The sequence below is a fragment of the Ursus americanus genome, chromosome 18 (assembly GCF_024610735.1).
Source record: "Ursus americanus isolate L20-20 chromosome 18, mUrsAme1.1.p, whole genome shotgun sequence".
Classification (NCBI taxonomy): domain Eukaryota; kingdom Metazoa; phylum Chordata; class Mammalia; order Carnivora; family Ursidae; genus Ursus; species Ursus americanus.
This window is the reverse complement of record NC_142144.1, coordinates 49,906,283-49,924,808: the sequence shown is the minus strand read 5'-3', so window position 1 is coordinate 49,924,808 and position 18,526 is coordinate 49,906,283. Positions and strand designations below refer to the sequence as shown.

General features: G+C 38.4%; 2 protein-coding genes across 8 annotated transcripts in view; both read right to left on the bottom strand.

Annotated features, from left to right (window-relative positions):
• BNC2 (basonuclin zinc finger protein 2) overlaps positions 1 to 17,395 on the bottom strand; it is a 349,620-nt gene extending 332,225 nt beyond the window's left edge. For all 7 annotated transcript variants that reach the window (XM_087869622.1, XM_045780617.2, XM_045780618.2 and 4 more), the window contains exon 1: positions 14,139 to 17,395. In XM_087869622.1, coding sequence (XP_087725748.1) covers positions 14,139 to 14,162 — 24 coding nt within the window. In that variant the 5' untranslated portion in view covers positions 14,163 to 17,395. The remainder of the gene's footprint in view (positions 1 to 14,138) is intronic.
• Positions 17,396 to 17,480: 85 nt separating this feature from the next.
• On the bottom strand, positions 17,481 to 17,923 carry LOC123781230 (translation machinery-associated protein 7). The gene has a single exon (XM_045780622.2). The coding sequence runs from the start codon at positions 17,863 to 17,865 to the stop codon at positions 17,671 to 17,673; it is 195 nt and encodes a 64-aa protein (XP_045636578.1). The 5' UTR covers positions 17,866 to 17,923; the 3' UTR covers positions 17,481 to 17,670.
• Positions 17,924 to 18,526: the final 603 nt, after the last annotated feature.

Below are 18,526 nucleotides of genomic sequence, written 5' to 3'. Positions count from 1 at the left end.
TTTCCATATCCAAATTCTAAATCCGCATCCTGATAAAGCCTTAAAATAATTCCTCTATTAGAACTACTTTGAGCATTTATTGATAACACGTAAGCATTTCTTAATTGAGATATTTGATATTGTGAGCCTGTGTAAACACATTGAGGATCTGCCCATAGATTTAGGAAGTGCAGGGACAGGAGAGACCTAGTAGTCACCATTTTTTTCTCCAAGGAAACTAAAACTGTAAGAGATTTAAGAAAACCTGTCTTAGACCAAAAGCAAGACCCTAAACTAGGACTCCAGACACCTTGGCTACTGGTCTGGCTCACGGTGGGTTACAGCTCTATATCTAATAACCTTTCTGTATTTTACTAATATGGATTTTTGTTTGTTTGTTTGTTTTTAATAGCAACAGCTCAGGGTACCTAGTCATGATCCCCATGTCCTGGGATCAAGCCCATTACCAGGCTCCCAGCTCAGTGGGGAGTCTGCTACTCCCTCTCCCTCTGCCTCTACCCCCTGCTCCTGCACTCCCTGTCTCTTTCTCCCTCAAATGAATAAGAAATCTTCAAAAAAATATAAATAAAAATAAACAGCAACAACTTTACTAACCTATGTTCAGTTGTATCTGTCATGTACACTAGTGTAAAGAGAAAAAGAATATAATTACAAGGAGTACAGACAATCCAAAAATGATTTCTATATTTCTTAAGAAAAGTTATTCTCACAGTATGGCTGCAGGACCAACAGCATCAGCATCACCTGGGGACTTATTAAGAACGCAAATTCCAGGCTGCCTGGGTGGCTCAGTCCTTAAGCGTCTGCCTTTGGCTCAGGGCCTGATCCCAGGGTTCTGGGATCCAGCCCCGCATCTGACTCCCTGCTCAGTGGGGAGCCTGCTTCTCCCTCTCCCTCTGCTGCTCCCCCTCTGCTGCTCTCACATACTCTCTCTCTCTGTGTCAAATAAACAAATAAAATCTTAAAAAAAAAAAACAAATAAAAAAAATGCAAATTCTCAGGCCCTCTCCAAAATTGGCAGAATCAAAACATCTGTATGTAGAGCATAGCAGTTTGTGACTACGACAAGACCTCCAAGTTATTCAGATGCATGCACTCAAGTTTATTAGCCATAGCTCTAGAATATACAATATGATTTACTTAGCTTCATATTAAAATTATTTTAAATGGCTAATGCTCCTTAAGGACATAATCAACTGGCTAGGAGCCAAAACTAGACCCAGAAAGAGGAAAAGCAGTCCTGAATTAAAAACACTTTTAGGAATATTCCAATTTGGGGCAACAGACAATTAATTGTAAAGATAATATCTTTTGCCTGTACCGCACAATACAAACCACTCCACTGATTCTTTTATTTGAAAGAAAACAAGCATTCTCTTTTAGAATAATTAATAAAATTAAATATTTAATTAAAAATTAAATAATCCCAAATTTAGGATGAGGTGATGAAAAATAAAATGGAAACAAATTAATGAATTTAATCATAAGAATCAACAGTGAAATGCAAAGACATGTTAAACAATATGAAGGTATAATTATTTGAAAATTAAAGATAAGACAGGACACCACCACAGGGCAAAGAGAAAATGAAGAGTTTTGTGAAGGTAAATGGAGGTGTGGGTATAAAGGAATTATGAAACTAGCATCAGATAAAGAGCAAAATAAGTGAAGGGAGAGAAAGTACTGCCATTTTAGTGGTAATATCACACAAGACCTGTGCAAAGTAGGAGGAGCAAGCTTGAACTGGATCTGGCATTTAATCTCAGGGAAATTACTTCACGAGTACTGTTCACTCAGAAGGTGAAAAGCATATCAGAATCACTCATGCCTTCAAAATCAAAGCCAGCAGTGTTCATAATAATGAAAAGTTAGATACGACCTAAACATCCATTCAAAGAAGACCAGCGACAGCAATCACAGTTCTCCCATACACTGGAATTCCAAGAGGCTATAAAAAATTATATACCTCCATGAGACTGACATTGAAAAACACTTACATGGGCAAGTGGAAAAAGATACAGTATCATCTTATTTCAAAAAACATGGGCAAGTATATGTATACACGCATAGAACAGACTGGAAAATCATTAATTACAATGGACACCAGAGCAGGTGATCTGTTTGCAACTAAATTTTATCTCTATTTTCTGAATTTTGTTTATAAATGAACAATAATTACTTTCATAATGTGGAAATTTAATACAGACACACCAATGTTTTAGGGAAAAAAAGACAATAAGTAATTGCCTTCTTATAGGCAGGGATGCATGTAAGTACTGCTGTTAGGCAAAGGTATTAGAGCAGTAATAAAATTCCAGAGACTTCACAAAAACAGAATTCTGAGACAAAGATACAAACTTTGGAAGGAAAAAAAACAACTCTAAATTATAGGCAACCGTAATAATACATGCCTCTATATTCCGCAAAAAAAGGGGGAGTATCAAAACCACTACATTCTAACAATAATCTAAATGAAAAGTAGAAAGGACATAGTTTACTAGGCACATTCTATATGCCATATACTTTCCCATAATATCTCCCTTAATCTTCATAACAACTTCCAAAGTATTACCTCTATTTTGCAGGTAAAAGGCTTAAAGGAAACAAGTATGTTTCTGATGCTCAGTGGATCCCAGAGCTCATGAGCTCTTTCCACTACACCAGGCTCCAAAAGGGATTCTTCACACATAGTTCTTGAAGTGGTACAAGCTGAAATTTAGGGTGCTCAAACAATAACTTCAGAAAGAACTCCATTATCCCTCTTAAATACAAAATAAATGTAGACTAGAAAGGGAGGAGGGGGAAAGGCAGTAAGGGCTGATGTGAGGCAGGCGTGCAGGCTCTGTTAAGGATTTCTGACTCCTGAGAGAAAATGACTTTAGAAATGCTCCTTTCGCCTGCTGTAGGCAGGACAGGGTAATGCAATGACCAAACAGATGCTGTGGCTGAAATAAATTACCAGAGGTAAGGAGAAGAGAGCAAATTTAAGAAGTATTCAAGAGACAGAACTGACAAGATGTCCTGATTGATGTGATGATATTCTTCCTTCTGACCCAACGACCATACAAACTTAATTCTAAACTTATATATAACTTCACCACTAACAAGCTTTGAAGGCCTCTCCAATTTGGAATCTTACAACTTCACTTCTTCCTTACTTTTTGCCTTTGTAATACAAACCTACCCACATGCGTTTAAATATTAAAAAGTGTTTCTTCCATCGACTGGTAGATGGATAAACAAAAATGTGATTTATACACACAACAGAGTATTATTTGGCAAAAAAAAAAAAAAAAGATGAAATACTGATATACGGTAAAACATGGGTAAATCTTGAAAATACTATACAAGTGAGTCCAGAATGCCACATACAGTATGATTCCATTTGTATGAAATATCCAGAATAGGCAAATCCCGAGACATAAAGTAGATCAGTGGTTGCCTACAGCTGCAGGGGGATGGCAGTATTGGGGATGATAGCTGAAGGGTATACATGTCTTTCTGAGGTGATAAAAATGTTCTAAAATTGATTGTGGTAATGGTTACACAATTCTGAATACACTAAAAACCACTGAAACCAATAAACACTCCATAAATAGGTAAATTGATAGTATGTGACTTGTAGCTAAATACAGCTGTTATTTTTTAAGTGTTTTTTGGGCAATATTTATTAAGTATGATGTGCTCAGCACTAAGGTGGACACGGGATTTCAGCCCTGAAACAGCACAAAATCTACAAAAAATAAAACCCCTCTAAGCCAGTGGTTCTTATTGTTAGAATCTTCCATATGGTTCTATGCAAAACAATCCTCTCAACATCTGTAAGATAAAATGCTTACCCAAGAAACACGTTCGTTTTTCTTTGGATTTTTAACTCCACAGAGGTATTTATACACTAAGATAATATTCCAAGTCACTGACAGAAAGGTTATTTAATCATACAATTAAAGAGCAGTCCCTATAAAAGATTTAATTCTGCTATTTAAAAAAAAATTCCCTGGATATATCATTTCTAGAGACATGTGGGTACTCTTAAAAAAAACTGGGTATAACAACACTAGCCTTACATTTCATGCCCAACCATATAACATCGAGTTCAACTTATGCTTTTATTTATATAAATGTAATGGGATTCATTTCCAAATTTGTTCTTCAAGCAGATATCTTGGAAACTACTGGTCTAAAGGCCAAGGAGCTGAAGATCTAGATTCAAGACTTCATGTCGTCAGGGCTGGACTGATTTCCAGAGGTGGTAACAGTAAACAAGCAGTTTATATATACTAAAAAAAAAAAAAAAAAAAAAAAAAAAGCAGGGGCACAGTAGAAAGGACATACCTTTTTATTACCCTAGAGAAATATAGAAGGGTTTAAAATTTTAAATACAAATACATTAATTGCAGCAATATTTAAAATAGCAAAAAGTTGGAAACAACCTTGGGGGCTCTATAAATAAATAGTGGCTCATGACAGAATACTATATGGCCATTACAATTCATATTTAACAAGGACCCCCCAAGGTTATGAAAACAATTATAACTTTTATATTAAGTTCAAAATGTCAGTTACAAAATAGCATTTTCAGTATCATCTCAATTTTATAAAATTAAAGATGCATTGGAAAAAATTAGGAAGGTTAGTTACAAAATCACAAGTAAGGTTATCTCTAGGTGTTAAAATTATGAGTGATTTTAAATATTTGTTAATTACAGACAATTCAAATTTTCTAAAATAAATGAGTATTTCTCTTATGAGGGGGCAGGAATCAAACAACAAATTTGTAGTTACTTCTCATCTTCTCATCAAAGTAAACTGAGGAAGAAAAATATTCTGATCCAAAATGAGAGCTCTGATTATCTGAGTTTTACCTGCCTACAGTTTTAATATACTAGTCTTTCAACATGTCGAGTTTTCTCTTTACTCTGGGCTTTTACCAGTGTTGTTCCTTGTGCCAGGAACATTTTTAGCCACACTTCCTAGAACCCGTCACTTCACCGGAATAACTCTGAAGAATAAAGAGGCAGAGGTGTCACTTACTCTAGAAGTCTCCGGCACTGCGTGTGCTGATGGAACCTTGGGCTTAGCATTCCACAGCATTTATCCCAAGATACTATGGTTGCCTGGTTTCATATTTTTCTCCCCTACCAGACTCTAAGATGCTATGAGGGCAAGAAAGAAATGTTTCTGTTTTGTTTACCACTACATCAACTATACTTTGTAGCGTATCGTATGAGCTTGATAAATAATTTTGAAAAAAAAAAAACTTATGTATTAATGGATGAAGTAAGAAGTAAACACTCTGTTACAGAAGCTAAGTATACCTAATTGTTACAAGTATTTACTCTAAGTAAACTAGGGGTGTGTGTTTCATGTCATGAAAGCATCAGAGTGTAAATTGTTCAGTAATATAAGCAAAAGACAGGTCTTACGTGCTCCTGTTTACAGAGTCTGAAAATGTGAAAGCATGAGTCTAGTAGAAAGTTAAATATATCCAATCACAGGGTATTAAATATGTTAATGTATTGAATACACCATTTGCAAATAAACAGAAATAAGGTGCAATTAAGGGAAACAATTAAAATAGAATTATACCGTATTTCCTGAACTTGCTTCCCAAAGATCAGGTTCAGATGTTGCTTTTCTATTCATAAGCTTTGAAAAAGTAAATAAAACATTTTGTACACTGTTCACCATAAATCTTAACTTACCATTCAAATTAAATCTAACAAACATAACCCTAAAACCTCCTCCAGTCTTACAAATACTCAATCAAAATCTGACTTCTAGGACAGCAATTTTACCATATGAGTACAATATTTATGTTGAAGAGATAAATTATGTAAATCATAATGACTTATGCTTATGTTATATTTAAGCTTACTCTTCTGCATATTACAGGGTTCAAGAGTCTGAAAATTTACCCAAAGTTCAGGTTGCCTATGAAATAATTATACCATTTAGGATACTTCTCTTTTTTAAAGTAAGCTGTATGCCCAAGATGGGGCTTGAACTCAACCTTGAGATAAAGAGTAGCGTGCTCTACTGACTGAGCCAGCCAGGCACCACTAAGACACATTTAATACCGATTTAGGTTCAAGATCTATTTGGGAAGAGCTGATAAAAGCTTCGAGCAGTATGCACTACTCCATATTATTTACTTAGCACTTGATCATAATAGCTATACAACAAACTTGAATTAAGAATTCACAAATTAAACCTCTACTTTATTTACACCACTGCTATATTCAATCTTCCTTCAGGTTGGTCTAGAAATGTTAAAGTAAATAGTTCAAATAAAAAATCAAGGCCGTGTTAAAACTAGAACATCACTAACCTTGGTTATGCAACCACCCAATTAGCTAAAGCTACACTGGTAATTTTCCAATACAAATTTTAATATTCATTTAAATTTTTAAGTTTTTTTGATACATAAAAAACATTGGAAGATTTTTTTTAATTTAAAATTTCAAATACAACGTGATTAGTGACACCTCAACTAGTAGTAAAATAGCAGTCGATTTTCTTTTTCCAGTAAGTCTGACACAAATTCAAAATTCTTGGTTAAAACAAGAAAAAAAATCCTATTTGAAGAATGGAGGAAAGCATCACAGGAAGAAGAAACAAGTGTGACTATCTTTTTAGTCCTAGAGACCTTGCTGCTGCACTGTTCCAACACTGGAGATTCGAAGAGCATAGCCCCCATTCTAGAGTCGCTCACAGTGTGGTGGGGAACACAGATTATGAGGGTTCAGTGTGCTGACTGGGCTGTTCCCAAAGGTCTTTGTAATGATCTGATGCTACTTTTTCACTCAGTACCGGGACACCTACCACCACTGAAAATAAATAAGACAAAGCACTTTCAAGAATTTTTTTAAAAATCTAGTCTGAAGCATTACACAAACAGACAAGTAATTGTCCCACAACGGACAAAGCAGGTAGTAGGTGCCTTAAGGAAAAGACTGCAAAATAGGAGGCATACCTGGGAAACAATACAGCTGGGACACAATACAAAAAAGACTGTCAGGAAGAGATGGAGATGAAAAGATAAGCTCACCTATTCTTACAGAGAACACTGAACACAGAAGGAAGGGCTTATTCTGACCAGAGAGGGTCCGTAATGAAGTTTGAGAGCTGAGCAGTGAGAAAGTCTAGTACTTTTAAAAGCCTCCAGTGCCAATGAGTCAGTGCCTGGAAGGAGTCTGAGGGTAATTGGCCAAATTACCATAGCCAGCTTGTAGTAGGGCAGTAAGATTGAAAAGGAGTAAAGGAGGGGCTCCTGGGTGGCTCAGTTGGTTGGGCATCTGCCTTGGGCTCAGGTCATGATCTCGGGGTCCTAGCATCAGGACCCACATCAGGCTTCCTACTCAGTGGGGGAGCCTGCTTCTCCCTCTGCCTGTTGCTCATCCTGCTTGTGAGCTCTCTGTCAAATAAATAAATAAAATCTTAAAAAAAAAAAAGGAGTAAAGGAGTGATATGAATTCACTTTATAAACCACCACCTCCATTCGACTCCCCAGTAATCGTAAGACTTTTTTTTTTTTTTTTTTTTTTTTTTTTTTAAAGAAAGGACACTTCTAAGAGACGATGCAAACTAAAATAAATGCCTTCAGGATTTGTCAGCAAATGCAGAGGGAGAAGAACCAGGAAGAAAATGATCACTCGGGTATCTGAGCCTGTGTGACCCAAAGAACAATGGGCACTTCTAGAGATTGGTTAAGGTTCCTGTGTACAAACTGACATTACAGTGCATTCACAGAGACAGCTTCCAGTGTATTTTCCTGAAAAGGACATGTGCTTGTATATTAGAGAAAGAACTAGAACCTTAAATTCACGTTTGCCCAACACAACTCTCCCCTAAGCAAATCTGTGTCCGTTACAATGTAAAACTCAACTGTCTAAGCCTTAAAGTATCTCTCTGGCAAAGTTTCTGTTGGGGCTTTTACCTCCTGATGGACACTGTGGATGAACAGCTGTTCCCCATTTTCAGAGACCAGAATTAGAAGAATTAAAAGAACTGGAAGGCCACAGAGAAGGTAACCTGATCAGGTGACTAATTAAAGTGATAGAGCTCTTGCTCCGTATTTCTTGAAGGGAACTACTCAAGAGCAGATTCAGGTTAAGTAAGACCTAAAGCTTACATGCTTTCGAAGATCCTCTTTAAGAGAAAGCAGACAAAAATACATGTAAACTTCACAAAAAGAAATGACCATGTGAACACATTTGCTGGAGCCCTTCCCAGGGCCTTGAAGGGAAACTCGCCTCTATGCAGAAGAACAGCCCTAGGGCTCAATGGCCATCTGAGGAAACTGAATGGAAGGCTGCAATCTCAGGAATCTGGCACTTCTGTGTAATCGGAAGAGGCAAACTTTCCTGCACAGCACCAAAAGAGTTAAGATTGCCCAAGAAAATGCAGGCGGAAAGAGATGAGTGGCTTAGACTGGCTGATTACTCTTATAACGATCTCATTGGACAGGGGTAAAATACAAAGGAAGTGTGTGCCAGTTTTTACAGAAAACATATGGGAACTTACCTGGGGAAATTTGCTTTCTCTTAAGTAAACATGGAGTCTTTTCAGGTATTTTGAGTTGAAATTGAGAAGGACATTTTTAATTCTAGAGATTGTGGAGAAAGAGTAAGCCACTGGAGAATGGTGACCATAATGCATTAATATTCGACTTCATTCTGGGTGGAAGAGACGATCGGGAGTTAAATTTTTACATACAAAGACCTACTATACAAGGGAGGAAGGAAGGAAGGGAGGGAAAAAGGAGGAAACAGAAGAAAAACATCAGTCTCTATTTGAATAAGCTTACATGAGGGACTTTTTGTAAAAGAAAGATTAACAAGTGTTAAAGAAAATTAATTTGTTCCCCTAAACGTGGCTCCTCAAAATAAAATTAAAACAAATATGAAATGTAAAATGTTAAGGCAATGACTCCCTTTTCTATCCCAGATGCCCTGTTCCACGTGAATAAGTGCTTGGGGCAAGCAAATTCATTGGCACTGTCTTTCTAGCTCTGAATTCCAACTGCAGAGGGGGAGATGCCCTGCCCCAAATGTGGAGGGGTAAACTCTGGTAGGTATGGGTGAAGCAGGAAGAGCAAAATCACAAAGGGCAGCACCCTTAAGGGAAGGTCTTTGATCTGCAGTGTAATAATCTCTATCCTGTAAGAGTCCCCTCCCCCTCTCCCATCCCCACACTCAACTCTCACCCGGCTGGTTGGACAGCTTCTCCCCTCCCCAACTACTACTGCAATGAGACTGGAAAGAGCAAAGATCGGACAATGATCAAACAGGACAGGCTCGAAAACAGTAATGGTGATTCCAGGCTCCCTTGGGAATAATAAAGTAACAGAGGGGACGGGAAGAGAGCCAATTAGTACATTCCCAGGCAAGGGAGAGCGGAGGCCAAGGAAAAGGATGGAATTAAACACCAACTGTGCCAGTCTGCCTACTTCAATGTTATTCTTCATGGATACAAAACTGACAAGCAACCAAGACAAAGGTATAAAATTTGCAAGAGTGGTGAGGACCCCGTAACCAGCTCTGCCTCCACCATCTCTCTGTGATCCTGAGTGAGTTATCAGAGCCTCTCTAGACTTCATTGGTCTTAACTATAAAATGAAGAGTGAGGGGGAAAAAAATTCCTGTGAGTCCTTCCCATGGTAGCATTCTAGAACTCTAAGGACAGCATGGTGTACACAGAAGAGTATGGACGCTGGAGCCACGTAGCTTGGGTTTGCATTCCAGCTCTACCAGAACTAGCTGTCTGACTCTGGGAAAGTTAGCTGACCTCTCTGTACTTCGGTTTCCCCACACGTAAGAGATGGAAAAAAAATATCATCTACCTTATGGAGCTGTCCTGACCATGCAATGTTGTGTTAGTTGCAATTACGGCCGTGAGCCAATTTTGTATGCAATACTTTTCGAGTACAGGCCTTTGTGTGGTAAATTACCTTTCTGAAAAGTTCTTCATCAGTGGGGCAAATAAATGCCCACGACTTTCCAGGGTGCTTCCCTTCCCAGGCCAGATGTAGACATTAATGAAACACAGAATTCTCCCATTAGCTTGGATGCAGCCTGAGGATCATTACTGAAACAGAGCTTGCACAGAAAATGAGTCGGTCAGCTGCACCTTAAATATAGATAATACTGTGTTCCTTCATCACTACTTCCAGCCCATAAGGTTCAAATGTAGTACCCTACCAAAACATAGTTCAAGAGAACATCTTTTGGTGGAAAAGAGAACAAAAGAGAATCCCTGACCTGTGGCTGGTTCATGACTACTGAACTCTGATATCCAGTTCCAAGGACCACGGTTTCTCCAGAAACATTAACATTTATACTGTCATCTACGGAAAACAAGGGGTAAATGCAGATAAACAGAGTTATCTGATACTATTTGGTGAAGACATTCTTCTAAAAAATGACGAGATTATTCAACAACATTGCAATAGGCCAAAGGAAGGCCTGGGAGCAAATTTTTCCTGATGATGTGGCAGGATGAACAAAAAAGGGAACCCTTTCATCGAGCAAGGTCAATGTTTAAGCACCCTGGATTCTGGCAAAGACTCGAGGATAATAAAGGAGGGAAATCAATTTCTTCACATGCCCACCTCCTTCTGGGCTTCACCTCAAGGTAATCCCACACTCACACCCTCAACATACACACTCAACCATCCAACATACAGGGTCTCCTCTTCCCCATCTGTTGTCACTCCTGTGTTCCCAACCTCAGCTGAGACCAGCTCCACCTCCCACGCACTTCTCAAACCAAGCCCCACCTTTGCAACTCTCCTCCATTAGCACCTCACTAACTTGGAGTAACTGCCTCTATTCTTGGTCCTCTCAAATCCATCCCCCAATCAAATCTCAGAAAAATTTCCTGCTTATAACCCAAAGGCTTTTACATGCAATAACATGGATGAATCTCAACAGTATTATTCTAAGAGAAGGAAATCAGATTTAAAAGTTTACATACTATATAATCACATTGATAGGACATTCTGGAAAAGGCATAACTGCATAGGGGCAGAAAACAGATCAGTGGTTGCCAGGGCTGGGGGTGGGAGGAGCGGTTAGTCACTCAGGAGCACTTAGGGGGTGATATAAATGTTCTGCTGGTGGTTATGGGCCTTATAACAAACACATCAAACTATACACTAAAATGGGTCCATTTGACTCTATATAAATTCTACCTTAATATAAAAAAAAAATTGGGGAAAACACCAAGGACTCCTCCATTGTCTACAGGTTCCATGGCACTGTTGATCTGTCCCATCTTGTCCTCCACATTTCAGCAGAAATCAACTTTTTCAAATGTCCTGCACTCTCCATGCACAAGCTTCTCACCACTGGCTCGCTCTTTAACACAGCTTTTCTCTATTAACTCCTAAGTCCTCCAGGCTGTCTCGCTGTCTCTCCCACCCCTCAAATTCCCAAGCTAATAAGCTAGATGCCCTTCCTCTAGGCTCTCATAATGCCTGAAATTTCCCTATCACTGCATTCAAAGAAATGTATATGTATTATAAGCATACGTTGTGACAAAATAATCTGGTCTTTCACCAATCAACTGAAATGTGAATTCTTTGGGAAAAAGGACTACTTTTTATTCACATGTGTGTATGCAGCCCGGCACATGGCAGACACTCCAAAAGCTATACTGGAATAAACATTTCATAAGGCATCATTGTATCCCCACCACTTTTAAGAGTGCCCCCTTGGCTCAAAAAATATAGGCAGCCCTTGCTGCACAGCCACAGACTGAAACCACGCAAAGCAATCTTAATAACCAATAGGAAAATCATGATCTTTCTACAACCTCTAACATTTTTTGTCAAAACATTAAAAAGTATCAGTTATATATGGATAGGAAAATGGAAAAAGCATTTATTTAGATATTGTAATCTTAAATATTCAAAACTTTGAATATTTAAAAACTTTGTGTTTTCTTCTTTTATTAAAAAAATCAAGATTCATTCATAATGCCGTCTTCTCACTATATAATTTAAAATACCAAATGAGCATCTTTTGATACCTTGGTGAACTGGTATACTCCTCAGTTCAGACTAGCCTCCAACATTTTATCCCCTGTGTTTTACTGTCTTGCAGTATCCCTCTGAGGAGTTCCTTTAACGGAAAGTTTTTTTGCCAGTATCCTTTCCTCTGCTGGACCTTCATTCTTTTAGTCACAACCACCTTCCTACTTTGTGATAAATTACCCTTCGCTCAGTCCTCTGGCTGCATGTACAGAATGTCTACAACAGTGACAGTGTTGACATTCCCATGGTCAGCTATTTTTTCCAGAATTCTCTTTACAAGTGGTTTAAATTTCATTTCCAGCGTTATCACTTTTCTTTGCTGCAACTTTGATCTTCTTCAGCCAATCCCTTTGCATTAACCATTTTTATGAAACGTTATAATGAGACAAGAAGCAACATAGCTATATGTTTTGCTGTCTGTTCAGGACCAAATAACAGGGTGTGCTAGTTGGACTTTATAAAATTACTCACAGTTAACATATAAGTGAAATTTAAACTGTGTCTTTGGGAAACTGATGTTACTTAATTAACTGTAATAACTGAAAATTGTGCATATGGGAACCGTGCAAAGAATTATTTATATTTAATAAATAAATAATTTTAGAATTAATGAACGGGCTCACCCCTGGGCCAGATTTAAGGAATAGGAATTTATGCCCTTCCCTTCTACACCTTCTAGCTATAGCATCACAAAATCAAGGCAACTTCCTAACAACTCAATTCAAAGGCAAGTACAACAAATTAGAGGAAAGAGATTATAATGCAAACTCTGTTACTAGTAACAAAAGTTATATACTGACACTGAGTCTCTATGACTTCCCCTAAGTTTAATAACAGTTCCTTCTTCACATGGCAGTTGTGAAGACTCTAAAGAAGAAACAGACTTGAAAGCACACTTTGAAAACTTCAACCAGATACCATCACATCAAGTGTACACTTAGTATGCACCAAGCACTATTATAAGAGCTTTTCATTAAATTTTCTCATACAAGTCTCGTAACAACCTACAAGATAAGTAGCATTATAGGCTCCATTTTACAGAAGAATACTAAAGCACTCACTGAGAAGTCAGATAACTTGTCCAAGGGCATGCAAATAGTAAGCAGTGGAGCCTGTATTTGAACTCAAAAAGTGTAACTCTATAGTTCAAGTTCTTCAGAACTTCTTCACTAACTTGTCTGCTTTCTAGACCACAGAAGGACACAGTCACTGAAAAGAGTAAAACACTGACTCCTAGAAATTGGACAAACCTAATTCACTATGACTCAATATAGGAACCAGTTCTATTGGGTCATTTTCACGTTTCAGGCAAAAGAACAAAGATGCACAATGTCCAGAGAGCTAAGGAGCTAAGCAGAATTATAAAAGGAGCCAAAAAGTAGGCAGGGGAGTTCAAGTATCTTCAATTATTTTATGCAAGTGAGTAGAAGCCTTAAATACCAAGAAAGAACTAAGAAACAAAATTCATTTTGCAAGAATAGTAAAGGAATTATATTTATCATGAGTGTATAAAAAAGCGAGAGTGCCATAAAAACAAGATATGTAGAACCAACAAATTTCATTGACATTTTCAGTAACGCTGACCCTGAAAGTTAATAACACTGTTTGCTAAGGTCTGGTTTCACAAGGAATTCCATATGGAACAGAAACATGAGAGCCTAATAAGGATGTATGATACGAAAGCAAAGGGATTAGTTAACTAAAATAAGTAGATTCCTCTCAAAATATAATCCATTCAGAAGGACACATTTAGAACATTTGTATCTCATTAGGGGTATTAAGTGAGAAAGAGTCTCAGTACCAAGCAGTCCTAATTATAATTCATCTTAGGAAATAAAGTGAGTTCTCTTTACTGAATGGTAAAATATACAGCAAGAGGGGGCTTAAGTATAACAACAGGACTGTTGACAAAGACAGACATCAAATAAACCTTATAGCCCAAAGGAATATAAAAACTGAATAACTACTCTAACAATACAATGTATTTTTAGACAATACGCAACACCTCTTTTTTCTCTAACAACCCACAGCAGAAAAAAGTCGCTAAGCAAAAAGAATACCCAATTTACAAAGAACAGAAACAAAATTAATTAATACAAACCAAACGCAAACATGTTTGTCCCATCACACCTTCACCAAGGTTCCGTCACTGGTGAAACGAGATGGTCAACAAGAAGACGTCACTGGCAGAGGTGGACCTGCTTTGGGAAGGGGCAGTTTAGTTTCCAATCCCACCAAAAAAGAGTATTTGTCTTTTATGTCCTGAAACAGAAAACACTTTAAATGCTATATAGTGGGTTGTGTGACTTACAGATTTTAAGAACTACTTCACAAATCTGAAAGGAAAATAATAAAAGGAACATGATTAAAGCAAACAAGCATTTTATTAGATAGAAATTAGGTTGGCCCCAGGAAACAGAAAATCCAGTTGCTAGGACCTTAAATAACTAGTTCTCTCACAGAACAAGTACCTAGTGAGCATGTCAACGACACCAGCTCTGCCTTCCCTATCTTAGTGTCCATCCTCATGTTTGTCCGCTGCCTCGGGAAGCATCACAGCCAAATTCCAAGCCATCATTTGTCTTTCATTCCAAACGGGAGACTTTCACTACCCTCTCCCAGCAGACTTCCTCTTACAAAGTACTGGCCAGAACTTAGTCACATGCCCAATCTTAGACCAATCACTGCCAAGGTAAATAAAAACAGCATGACTTGACTTTTCTTATATTAATCATGAGTTATCTCCTATTACTGCTAAGATCAATGGCTTTCCTCTTCCCTCTCCCCACCCCCAGACACTTGCAAAGAGAGAGGTGGGATGGTTCTTAGCATAGACATCAGTGTTGACCTCAATCGTTCTTAAAGATTCATATGACATCTGTAAAAGGGCAGTTTTATGTCAAGAAGTCAACACTTAACATCACTATCTAGATCTGATTCTCTGTGAGTTTACAGAACACTCCAACATTAGACAACACGGGCACCAGAATGCAATGCTATTTTCCTAGTTAGATGAGTAAGAGCCAGCAAAGCAAAGTGGCTTTTAAAAAGCACAATTTCTCAGCCAACATGAATCAGAAGAAACTGTGTCAGTTCTTTCCAATTTTACATTTCCCAATATGATCCAGTTGAGCAATCCTATCCAACCTCACCTTTCTACTCAGTCTCTGCTTAGGGAATGAGGGGGTGGGAAAACATATGGGGCTAGATGTGTCAATCGCTCCATTTTTTTTTTTTAATTAGCTGTCTTTTCCTTTAGACAATTTTTGCCTTCCTAGGAAAGCAGTGAAGGTCAAATTATAAGAGATTATCTGATAAAAAATATCCCCATGCAAGATATTCCTGTATTTGGATTTTCAGTTATAGACTTCGGTTGAAGGAAAATACAAATTACCTTGAAAAACTCAAAATGCAACAGTCTTTTGAGGGCCCAGGCTATTCCTTCTCTATCTCTACAGACAGCATTCATTCTCAAATTGGAATCATTAGGCTGACCCTTACTCAAAGTATGAATATAAATTTATGAAACTTTTCTCATATTTTTTTAAGATTTTATTTTTTAAGTAATCTACACCGAACGTGGGGCTCATTACAACCTCGAGATCAAGAGTTGCATGCTCCACCTACTGAGCCAGCCAGGCACCCCCACTTTTTCTTAAAGTAGGCTCTATACCCAATAGGGAGCTTGAACTCACGACACTGAGATCGACAGTCACATGCCCTACTGAGCCAGCCAGGTGCCCCGAAACTTTTCTCATTTTTAAACTAAACTGCATCACATACTCCCCCTTGAACACATCTCTTCTTTTCCTCTGGGCTTTTGGGTTGTTCTTTCCACCTTAATACTTGTTTTGTCGGCTAATGTTGTAATTTCTGTCATTCAAATTTTATCAGATGAAATTCAGGGTCTGTCTCACATGCCCCCTTCTCTTCCATGCCCAGGCAGGGTCCAAGACTTTGAATCATTCTTCACAGGGTTCACCCACTAACCAACTCTCAACCTCCCTGAGGCCTTTAGTAGACCCAAAAAAGATGCAAGCTCTATAAAAGTCCCCAAAAGTAATGAGACCAAAAGGTCAGCTGACTATAGTTGAAAGTAGGACTACTGCCTGCATCTTCCCTCACTTTTTTTTTTCCCCCTTTAAAGCAGTGCAGGTGGAAAACAATCAGCAAAGAAATTGGGAAGGCTCAAGAGAAGATGATCTGACTGGTTTCTTTGTATTCCTGAATGCATGGTCTGCATGCATCTATATACCACAGAACAGACACAAACTAATTCTGGCTTTAAAAAAAAAAAGAAAGAAAGAAAAGAAAAGAAAGAAAAAAGAAACACACACACACACACACACACACACACACACACTCCAAAAGTCATTGCAATAGCAGAAACATTTGGGAGACTGAGCCATATGATGACAATTACAGAAATCCTGGAAGGGAAAAGAATGCTCAGGGAAGGCCAGACGGCCCTGCAATTATAAACCCTACCTCAGCCCCAGAGTCCTCCCCACACCCTCCACATCACTGCCAGGGAGAGGTGGATGGTGATGCTGTTACTCAACATTCCCAGGACGATTCTAGAGCAGAGGCAAGCTCACACACTGCTCCAGAGGGCACGTCATGATTTTGGTTTGCTCAGTTTTCTCATCCTTTGAAGTAAGACACTTCCTGATTGTCATGAGTTTGGTTCCCAAGGATGTGAGACTTACAGTAAAAAGATGATTGAAAAGGCAAACCACTAAAAATATTAGTATGACACTAAAACTTTTTTCCAAGCTCCTTTATTCCCTGAATTGGATCCTTGTGGAATTTGGGGTAGGGGGTTGGGAGGTTAAAAGTAATGGTTGGGAGGAGAAAAGGAACAAATATTTACTGAGCACCTCTCAGAGCAAGCTGCTTTCAGAATTAAGAAGCCCTGCAAAGGAGATGGCATCCTAGTTTAATGACAACTAAGGCTCAGAGAGGCAATGTGCCTCGTCCCAAAGCTCTTAAGTGAAGGCGTTGGGCTGGAAACCCAAACCAACCTGACTCCAAGGCCCACACTCTTCTACTAAACTACACTGCCTGAGACCGAATGCAAACACATCAGTTAGACCTAGTATAACACAAAGAGGCATTCACCAATCACTATCTCACCAAGGCACAACTGACTTAATTTCTTTCTTTTTACATAATTCATATAAAGTATAAGAAGTGAGTTGCAGGTAATTCAAAGAAAGTAAAAAAATAATTTGTACATTTTAAAAAATAGTTATCAATCTCAGAGAATAGGTAACGCTACTAGTCATTTGGTACATTTCCTTCTAGCGTTTCTTCTTTATATAGATCTTTTAATGTGACACAAAGTTAGGGTCATACTATTTACAGTTTGTGTCCACTTCTTTTCAATTAATATATAGTGAGTATATTCCCATGTCATTAGAAATTCCTCAAAAGTCTGATCTTTTTTTTTTTTTTATGATTGATTATTTTATTTTATTTTTTTTACAAAAGTTTATTCTTAAATGTACAACAGGATCTAAGACAATACTTCATTCCAGCTATAGGTAGCAAGGGATGCTATGACAGGGAATCCAGATGTTTAAACAGGAATGGAATTAAGGATCATCATTGCCTCGGGCACAAGGGACAGCTTACTTTTTGCCAGATTTCTTAATTCCACCTGTGGCCAGGGGGCCCTTCCCCGCGGCCTTCGCTTTTAGCTCCTCGAGTTTCTTCTGCTCCTCTTTCTGTTTCTGCTTGAATGCCTTATCTTCCTCGTCCATCTCCTTGGCCTGCTTCTTGGGCTGCTTCAGGGGCTTCTTCTTGCCACCTTCGCGGCCGGACATGGCGCCTGCCGCCCCTTCCCCAGACCCTGCCACCGGAAGCCAAAAGTCTGATCTTCTAAATAATTACATCAGAGGGCACCTCGGTGGCTCAGCTGGTTAAGAGTCTGCCTTGGGTTCAGGTCATGATCCTGGGCTCCTGGGATCGAGCCCCACGTTGGGCTTCCTGCTCATCAGGGAGACTGCTTCTCCCTCTCCCTCTACTGCTCCCCCTGCTTGTGCTCACTCTAATAAATTAAATCTTCCAAAAAAATAATTACATCAGAATATATTTCATAACTAAAGTCTTCCAACTGACAGATTAGGAAACTTAAATACTTGAAATATTACATATTCCATGTAGATATCTAAGGAAACAAGCAAGTATAGGAAGACTGCCATGCCATGAATCATGATTCCACAGAATCCCTGCTGTTAAAAGGATGTACTTCAGTAGAATCACATTTGATAAAGCTTCGTAGGTTAGAAATATTACCAATCCATTAATACACCCAAAATGTACAAAATTCAAAATTAGGATTGCAAATTATCAATTATCTTCTGCCAATGTCTTTCATGGGTCTGTATGGAAATCAAAAGCACCCAACATTGTGGAATTTTCTTTAAATACGGTCATGATAAATTGAGTACCTGCTTCCATTTATTAGCAAAAGCTGGGCTTCTA